General features: G+C 35.1%; 2 protein-coding genes across 2 annotated transcripts in view; one reads left to right on the forward strand and one right to left on the reverse strand.

Annotated features, from left to right (window-relative positions):
- Positions 1–2,074: 2,074 nt before the first annotated feature.
- On the forward strand, positions 2,075–9,228 carry LOC102604482 (lysM domain receptor-like kinase 3). The gene is made up of 11 exons (XM_006342972.2): positions 2,075–3,019; positions 4,129–4,206; positions 5,439–5,735; positions 6,668–6,813; positions 6,904–6,993; positions 7,106–7,211; positions 7,356–7,507; positions 7,593–7,690; positions 7,771–7,918; positions 8,385–8,492; positions 8,754–9,228. Exons 1-11 carry the CDS (start codon positions 2,371–2,373, stop codon positions 8,916–8,918), a joined length of 2,037 nt encoding a protein of 678 aa, XP_006343034.2. The 5' UTR covers positions 2,075–2,370; the 3' UTR covers positions 8,919–9,228.
- A 288-nt stretch (positions 9,229–9,516) lies between these two features.
- The window catches only part of LOC102605032 (clavaminate synthase-like protein At3g21360), a 3,135-nt gene continuing 2,398 nt past the window's right edge, over positions 9,517–10,253 (reverse strand). The window contains exon 3 of the mRNA XM_006342974.2: positions 9,517–10,033. Within this exon, the coding sequence (XP_006343036.1) occupies positions 9,673–10,033 (361 nt within the window). The 3' untranslated portion in view covers positions 9,517–9,672. The remainder of the gene's footprint in view (positions 10,034–10,253) is intronic.

Below are 10,253 nucleotides of genomic sequence, written 5' to 3' on the forward strand. Positions count from 1 at the left end.
AAATATTTTTACTTTTCATGAAAGGAAATATATTTTCCTTCCATATTTGGTTTATTCTTTCCTTAGAAGAAAAGTTTGGAAATCTATAAATTGAATACCCTCTTCTCATATAAAAAAAAACAAGAGAATCCACAATGTAATCATTTAAGAGTCTTGTTTATGGGAAGATTTTCTCCTAAACATATTTATATATTTTTTAATATTAGTTTTCAATATGTAGGGCGTTTGACCAAACCATATTAATAATATATCTTTAGTATGCTTTAATTTCTCATCTAATTTATTAGCATATGATTTGCAATTGTAAACTTTCGCATGACACTCTAATCACCTTCATAACCTAACGGTATATATTACTATTAAATCATGTACTAGCTGATCTGACCATTTGCGTTGCGGCAACGTTGTTTCTTTGCTAATTTTACAACTGCTCCATTATTTCGATTCGTCAAGCAAGCAATCACGCAACAAATAATCTTAAGATATCACGTACAGAAGTGGAGTCAATTTAAAAAAAATAAATTATAATTCAATAAATAATTACTTGTTTTTAATTATTAAGTTCATAATTAATTATTAGAGTATAATTTTGCTCCTGATCATCATGTAAGCAGTATAAAAAGTAGAATTTTGAAATGAGTTGCTGCATGGTGAGTTACTTGAAAATTAACACATGCACATAATGATAAGTGAAAAGACAAATAGAAAGATGAAGAAAGGGAACTTATTTACACACTCACTAGTCATTAAGTTGGGAATTATTATGTGTAGAGAGAACATAAAAGTTAAAGAGCAAAAGGGGAAAGTCATTATAAATGAATGAAGTGAAGTTGAAGAAAATAAAATATATGCCTCCTTGTTTATTCTCTCTGGCCTTACTAATTTTACAGTTGTTTTTGACGTGTGGCCCTACCTTACTCTATTCCCCCCACCCTAGGTTATCGCTTTCATTTTAATTTACGTGATATTATTATTATTATTATTAAAAAAATAATAATATATTTTTATATTTAATAATAATTTAATTTTAATTCTAACTTGTACTATATAAAGATTTATTAAATTAAGCAGATAATTTTAATGGAAATTAGATAGATCATAACTCCTTAAAAATAATTTTGAAGTTGATAAATTATATTCAAATAAAAACAATAGCTGAATTCTGACAGCCTCACTAAAATTTAGTACTCAGCAATTGACGCACTTATTCATTCTATCTGAAAATCCACAAAATTATTAAATTCTTAATATTTTTTAAAAGTTTTTTTTTACTCGTCGCGGTGAAATTTTCCGTATGTCGGTCATCGGTCAGATGAAAGAAGTCAACGACTTATTTACTCTGACTAGCGGCGAAACCAGAATTTTGATCAAGGGTGTCAAACAAAATTGAATAGAAGTCAAAGGGTGTCAACATGTAATATATCTATACATAAATAAATAAATAAATATTTATATCTGGTTACACAATGTAATTTTTCAACGAAGGGATATCTCAAGTGTATTTGGCTTCACCTCTAACGAGTTAGACGGTTGAGCCAGCGGGCAAAACCTTCTGGATCAGCTACAAGCGGACTAAATTATTCTGAAATTATAATTTTATGCTAAATTATTTCTCAAATTTATGATTATATATATAAATTTAGTCCTTAACTTTTTTTTTTAATCTTATTCCGTATATGAGGATATTTTAAGAGAGATTTTTTGGCGGCAAGGGAAGGCAACTATTGGGTGTAGTGGACCCCAAATACAAACTATGCAGCTCTCGCAACTTGTGCTTTCCTTTTCCCAAAACAAGTCCTTTTTTTTTGTTTCTAATCTCCATTTGTGACCCTCTCAATTATCTCAAGAAAAGAGGTTAAACCTCTAATTTATTATAATTAGTAAGCTTGTGGACATGGGATATTAAATTATAATTTAAAAAAGAAGAAGGAACAATTAAGATTTATGTAGTTGACTCAAACTAGTGATACTTCTAATTATTGTATCTCTTTAAGACAAGATTCTTGGTCATTTAAATGTGGGGTAACATGGACTATGTTTATTTAATATTTGATTAGTCACTAACTCAACAGTGGTAGTTTAGTCTGTGTAAAAATGATATCTATTTCTCTGAAAAATCTCTGGGGTAATTTGTCTCTCTGCCCATATTTTCCCTTTTTGGTTGATTTTGCAGTCTCACAGAGTAATTGTTATTAGTAGTAATAAGTTTCACTAAAAGACCTTGTTTTCAGCCATTACAGGACAACTAAACCCCCACCCCCAAACCCCACAAAATGTTCTGTTCTTGGTTCTCTGCTATTCCCATCTCCCTTTCTTTCTCTTGAGATTCAACTCTTTGCAAATTTTTTTCATGTTTTTCTTTAAGTTTCCATGACCCGTTTCACTAAATCTATCAAAGATTCAATCTTTAATACAATGGATCATATACAATCAACATTTCTTGCAATAATTTGTCTGTCAGCAATTTTCAAGATTATCCCTCTTTGTTCATCATACTCTACTCCATCAAACTGTACGGACACTGGTCGCTTGTGCACTTCCTTCTTGGCTTTTAAACCCAGCTCAGAACAGACCCTCCCAGTGATTCAAAGCATGTTTGATGTGTTACCTAATGACATAACTGTTGAAGGAAATGGTAAAGGTTATGTCTTTATCAGAAAGAACTGTTCTTGTGCTTATGGAATGAGAAAGTACTTGACAAACACTACATATACTGTCAGAAAGAACAATGGATCTGTGTATAATATGGTTGTTGATGCCTATGATGGGTTGGCTTATTTTCCAACTAATTTTACAAGGGAGGGGAAGAAAGGGGCAGTGGTTTCACTGAAGCTCATATGTGGATGCTCAAGTGGGCTGTGGAATTACCTCATGAGTTATGTGATGACAGATGATGATACTGTTGGGTCTTTGTCCAGTAGGTTTGGGGTTAGTATGGATAATATTGAGAATGTTAATGGAATTGCCAATCCTGATAATTTCACAGCAGGATCTTTATACTATGTGCCATTAAATTCAGGTATGAGTTTCCTTTCCCCTCTTATGATTTCTGATTTGTGTTTTTTCCATTTCCAAATGTGTATCAGTATTTTGATTTAGGATGATTTAGGAGCTGTTTGATTAATCAAATTGTGTTAGTTGTAGTAAGTGTGATTAAATGTTGGAATTTTTAGCTGCTGAGGAAGATTAGTCAGTTTTTTCTTTCTCTTTTTGTTTGTGTGAGTGAGGGGATGAACCTTTGTTCTAGAGGGGCACACAATCCTCTCTCATTTGTCTATGGCGGGTTAAGATACCAACTAATCCCTTGGTTTCAATTTCTTTGTCTAGTTTTGACTTGACACGAGTTTAATAAAGCAAGTAAGACTTTTGAATCTTGGGGTCACAAACTAAAGATATGTATAATGTACCAAAATGTCTTTTAATGTTGTGGTCTTAAAGATCATGTGGAAAGTGGGAATTGAAGAGTTGCCAGAAAGAGAAAGAGACATTTTTTTTAAACGAACTATAAAGGAAAATAAGGCAAAAAAATTGAAACAGAGGGAGTATGTGATTACTGTGGTTGGGAGAGGATCATGACTACCTAATGCTTTGTATCCAATAGTGAACATGAGAACAATGTTCGAAAACATCTAAAAATCTCTACACTTTTTGCACTAAATAGTGAAAAGTTGATTGAAGTGGATGTAATGGGAATTAGCTTGGCACCCTTGGGGGATGGCCAAAATCAAGTGCCTTCGATCAGTTAGAGAGTTGGATTGCATGTATGAAGGGAAATTCGTATTTTGATGGATAACAGGTCCTGTAGAATACATCATATAATGTATTAGTTTCAACATCAGACTATATAGCACAATAATTATATCACACAACCTGTAAATTTTAAAGAGGACCTGGTGTGAAGATGAGCATATGGGTACTCTTATTGTGCTGTTTTATCTGAACAAGAGATCTCATGAATTCAACTAAATTATTGTATTAGCCAATCCTCAAAATTAAGTTTGCTAGGCTCAATAGTTAGCAACTTTGCCATGCTCAATAATTATCTTCATTTACTCATAGTCAATAGCTTTTCTAATAAGCCTCTTTTGGTTAAAAGTACTTTACTTTAACGACTTTATGTCCGTCCAGCTCCTGGCGAGCCTTATCCTGTAGAAAATCACACTGTTCCTGCTGCTGCTCCATCACCTTCTGTTGCTGATATTTCAGGTATTCTCAATTCTTAATAGCTTACATGCATTCTTACTTTCCTGTTGGTGAGATATGTGTTTTTCTTTATTAATATCACCCTAGGAAGACCAATAAATTTAACTTCTACTCATGGCTTGTCAAGTTTTTGTGTCCTCCTTTCTGTTAGTAGTTCCTTGCGAGGGCAGTGTCTCCATAAATTTCTCTCAGTGGAACGAGAGAACTTCCTTGACAACCAAATCCAAGAGTTTGATTATCATTCTGCAAGTTATTCTCTATTATTGCAATGAAAAATACAGACCTCTATCTGAATATATGGTTTCGTCTTAGCAGTCAACTGAATTTAGCTCTATTCTATCACCAACTTTTGGCTGCGTTAAAAATCTATTAGTCATTCAGTTTTTTGCATTCCCCTATGTTATATGGACAGTGCCAAGCAGAAGGTTAGATGGGATTGTATTGCATCCTTTTATTTTTGGTGTAAAAAGAAAGGTTTAGAGGATACAGAACAGATTGTAGAATTATTAGGACCCTTGTAAGTATTTTTTTTTTCTCTTCTTTTGTTCGCCTCTGTTTGCAGGTCACCAGCATCTCCTTAATGATGAAGAATACACCATTACCATTTTCAAAAAAAATAAAATATTTCTTTTATGAGAAAATCTGTCAGAAGAAAATGAACAATGTAAGGAGGACAAAGTTTCCCCTTAATTAGGTGTAACCTCAACTGTTTCTCTGATTTCCTCTTAATTGATAGGTTTTTATTCTTTCATGGCACTGAGGAGTTTATCTAACAAATCCACAATAAATTCATATATCCCAGACAGTCATATCCTCAATTCATCTATGCAGTAACCTTGTAATTCATTTAATAGTTCTCCTTTCAATGTTGTTGCTACTGCTCCTTTCCCCGTGAGTTTCATACCTGATTTGATATGCTTTACTTTAGCCAATGGCCTATCAGGAACAACCTCTCTACCTTCACAAGGTATAGGGGTAAGGGTGTGTGCACACTACCCTCCCCAGACCCTACTTGTGGATTATATTGGGTATGTTGTTGTTGTTGTTGTCCTCCCAATGTTGGTTTGCTAAGTTTTTTCATCCTATGGTTGTTCTCTTAATTAAAGAAAGATAATCCTCAGAAGTATTTCAGGACTCCATTTCTTAATGGAATTTTTCCCTGCAGTAAATGTGTTTTAGATAGCTACCTTTCGGTTGAGGAGTAAAAAACCTCCAATTTTCGACTATATCTGCAGGAGTTGAGGAGAATCATAAGAGTCATGCTATTTACTGGTGGATAATTGGGGGTTTGGGTGCTGGTCTTCTCCTGATTGTCGTCATTCTTGCTTTTGTTACCTGGAGGTCGTCAAGTTGTTTTTCCAGAACTGAGAGAAGTCACACAGCAGGTTCAAATGAAAAGATTTCTCATAAGTTCCAGATACTTCGAAATACAAGTTTCTGTTGTGCATCAGGAAGGTACATTTGCGGTAGCTCAGGGGACCAGCAAGAACCGAAAGGAGAATCTACTGACCAACAGATTAATATTCCAAAAGGTCAGAACATAGACATGCATGCTTTTTATTGATATTACTGAAGGTCCTTCCTGTTAATTTCCTCCAAACTATTATGCATGAGATCAAGTCATTTGCTTATATGTATTAAAATATGCGTGTGATCTAAAATCCATCAAAGCAAATCATATGCCACACCTGTTATAGACTTATTGAACTCCTGCTAGAGAGGGGATGGGAAGTTAGGAAAAGCAAAAGGAGTTTGGTTCTATAATCATTATGTAAAAATATCCTTGAATGGAGTTTCAGATGGCTACATAAAACTAAAACTAAAACTAGGTTATTCTATAATACTTCTGAAAATGACAGGCATGGTACTGATCAAGTTATCATAGTCAAATAGAAGCAAATCAGCCAAGATGTCAAATAAGCTCTCAAAATTAAATAATACTTCTTTTACCCATCTTAAGGTATACATGTCATAAGCAAACTGTTATGCGAAGGTTACACATCAGGAACATCCCACTAAATTTCAAGTTGTGCCCTTGAACTTGAGTTTCACGAGAATGGATGTCTAAACAGTAAACATGATGTAGTTATAGCCGTCCTATGTTGCTTAGACTCTCCAAAATGTTGCCGCACCCGTGTTGAATCCTCAAAAAACAAACTACTTTTGAAGGATGTGACACGCACCTGTCGACATTAATGAAGAGTCCGAACAAGATAATTAGCCGGGATTAGTTGAAATTGCCAAGCCTATGCTGGCCTTAGTCCTTTACTCGCTTCTAATGGCGTGCCACAATGTTAAAAGGAGTATTTGAAAATGTTCATAGAACTTTTTCTCCTGTGCTCATAATGGGGGAAAATGTAGTTTCACTATCATGCAGGATTTCTCAATATAATAATTGACTATTCTTTTTTTTTTTTTTAAAAAAAAACAAAACAAAAACTGACTATTTTGGGCTTCCTTGCAGTTATAGGTACTGATGTCTTTGACATGGAAAAACCTCTTGTTTTCGCCTATGAAGACATTCTATCTTCTACCGATGGATTTTCTGACTCCAATCTTCTTGGTCATGGAACCTATGGTTCTGTCTATTACGCCATCCTCCGCAACCAGGTTACTTCTCTCAACTTTACCTATATTGATAGATTTCCTGTTAACATGGCGTATTAACTTGCTTATGTCTTTGGAACGTTAACCTTTCAGGAAGTTGCAATCAAAAGAATGACTGCTACTAAAACAAAAGAATTTACTGCTGAGATGAAAGTTCTATGTAAAGTTCATCATTTGAATTTGGTAATGAATACTGAATTTCGCTGCAGTATCCTGAGTTTTTATTTTTGGAGCTTGAGGATAGTGCTACATCAATTCAAAGTTTTGACTCCTGTCTTGGTATTATTTTGTCAAGGTAGAATTGATCGGCTATGCAGTCAGTAATGATGAATTATTCCTCGTTTATGAATATGCCCAGAAGGGTTCTCTTAAGAGCCACTTGAATGATCCTCAGAACAAAGGTACACATCTTGAAGATAATCATTAAGCTCAGAATTTTTGTGTAGTGTATATATACATTTTTTCCAGTTGTTGATATGGAAATGACCTGTCACTGCTGTATTTTGGTGAAAAAACTAGATGATCTGACCTCTTATTTTGGGTAGGCCACACACCACTCTCTTGGATCATGAGGGTCCAAATTGCACTTGATGCTGCTAGAGGCTTGGAATACATTCACGAGCACACCAAGCCGCATTATGTGCATCGAGATATAAAGACAAGTAACATCCTGCTTGATGATTCTTTTAGAGCAAAGGTTGTAGCTATTTTGGTGCTGAATTTTTCTCCTTTGTGGCTGCCATTTTTCAAACCCAAATTCTCATTGCCTATGTTTGCAACAGATTTCAGATTTTGGTTTGTCAAAACTTATGGGGATAACTAATGATGCAGAAGCCTCTGCAACACGAGTTGTTGGAACCTATGGCTATGTAGCTCCAGAGTAAGCAACTTAACCAACAATAAGCAAGAACACAAACTGAAACATCTCTCTGATTTTGTTTGTTTCCCTTGTTCTTGCAGGTACTTGAGGGATGGCCTGGCAACTAAAAAGACTGATGTGTATGCATTTGGTGTTGTTCTATTTGAGATGCTGACAGGGAAAGAGGCCGTCACCCGGACTGAAGGCAATGTGATGAAAACTGCAGAAAGACGCTCCTTAGTGTCCATTGTAAGTCTTATTGCTCACAAACTGTTCAAAATTGAAGGCATGCTTCCTAATGGATTCTATTTGCCTGTGTTGCCACTTCTATCTGTTATGTGATTAAAAAAGATGAAAACATCGATTTTATCATACAATTGAGTAAGATCAAATTCATGAAAGCTCTGAAAAATGTTTTTGCATTCATCAGACTTGGTCAATGTATGACTAGATTCCATTGCCTATCTGGCATCTTTATCAAATTGTGAAGTTTACTGTTCTCAGGTTTAGGATTAGTTCATCAACTTCCTAAATGCTTTACTTCAAAAAAAAATTGAAATTCCCTTGCCTATTGTTATGTACCTACAGTGTTGTGCTGTGGCTATGTATAGGTATACTTATGCATAACATATATATATATATATATATATATATTTACACTTATATGCACACTATGAATCAATTCTTAGCAGTGCTTAATGCTACATAATTGCAGATGCTGGCAGCTCTGAGGAACTCACCAGACTCCACTAGTATGACAAGCTTGAAGGACCAGCTGGATCCCAGTTTGATGGATTTGTACCCTTCTGACTGCGTTTTCAAGGTAAGTTGCAGCTTAACAATTATGTTTGCCAACTTTGAATCAGTTCAAGTTGTGCCTCATCTATAATAACGTGCATAGAATTGGTAGGGCCACTGACTACCTCAGCTGGTTTAGTTAAAATAATAGACAGAAGAGATAGTTTAAGATTGGAAGTTCATATATAGTTATTATCAGCTGAGTGACATAGGTGGCTGATTTTCTAATGAAATTTCACGACTTATTTCATTCTGTCCACCATCATTGATGTGTTTACTTTGGTAGGTGGCTATGCTGGCTAAGCAATGTGCAGATGATGATCCAATATTGAGACCGGACATGAAGCATGTGGTGATCACACTTTCACAGATAATGTTATCCTCTGTGGAGTGGGAAGCAACTCTTGCTGGGAACAGTCAAGTGTTCAGTGGCATTGTGCAGGGAAGATAGGTCCATATGCTAGGTGTTGCCTTGCATCCTCATATATAATGTACATAGTACTCTTGTATTTTTGAAGCCAATCTTCTCCATTTTACCAGTCCAGTCACTTTTTTCCTACATTCTTTATAATGTTATCTTTTTTATGCACCGAGTAATCTCCATATAGCGAATTTTTTCCTCTTTTTTTCTTTTTTCTTTTTTGGGATACTGAGAGTTCAAGCTGCAGTTTTGCATTTAATATATTGTAATAGTTTTCAATTATTACCCAAAATGTTTAAGTTCCTTCCATTATATTGTCTGCAGATTGTATATTTAACAATGGTGTGTTCTTTAACAATGTTTAAGATCTAATGTAAAAGTTAGAGGATTGGTTCATGAAACTTGTTTTCCCTATTATTTCCTAATCTTTAAGAAAATTGTGTTACCATGGAAATTTATTTATAAAACATTGTGACCAACCCAACATGGGAAGATTGGAAAACATTTTCTGGAAATTGTTCTCCTCCATACCAAACACACCCAGATCTTTGCCAGTAGGGCCTTGGGATGTACTTTGTAGACTAATAGTGATTAGTTGGTGGTGTTCTCCATGCATACAAGATAACAATACTATAAAAACTACCATCATGATTACCATAAAATGATAATATCAAAGGAGAGAGAACTAAGTTCTTGAAGTCTGCCTTAGAGAGGACCAAATAGAAGGCAGACTACTACAAACTTCAAACAGGAAAATTCATCCCTATATTCTTTATCATTGCTTTTACTTGCAGAGTGAAGCTAACACACGACGAGGTGGGTTGAAAGATTTCCTGGAGTGAAGAACAGCCAAATTATCAATCAGCAAGACATCGCCTTTCTTCCATGGAATCGCAACACTTTCATCCTCAAGGATGCTTAAACAATCATGTACAACTTCAGCAGGCAAAGGCTGACCATCTCCAAAAGTGACTGCTTTCACAGGATCGTTTCTAGCATCTTTCCATCCAGTATAAGCAGCTACCATGCTATTGAACCATATTTTCTGCTGCCTTTCTTGGTTGAATTTGATGCCTGGTATAGGTCCCATTACGGTTTTAACTCCATCTTCTAGCCATTCCAGCTTCATCCCTAACTTGGCAGCCCTGTTAAATGTCATGCAAGTCAATTAGTACTTATACAATTATCAGGCATTTGGTTTCATAACAACATTAGCTACCCATTAACCTTCATCCTAGTGAAGAAAATGTATTACAAACAACTGGGGCAATTATACTCCCGCGTCTACGTAAAGGGTGGGAAAACAAAATGAAAACCATTAAGGTAGATTTTTGTAGGGGGGGGGGGGGGGGTAAAATGGGAGAA

Source organism: Solanum tuberosum, unplaced genomic scaffold, assembly GCF_000226075.1.
Source record: "Solanum tuberosum cultivar DM 1-3 516 R44 unplaced genomic scaffold, SolTub_3.0 scf00040, whole genome shotgun sequence".
Taxonomy (NCBI): domain Eukaryota; kingdom Viridiplantae; phylum Streptophyta; class Magnoliopsida; order Solanales; family Solanaceae; genus Solanum; species Solanum tuberosum.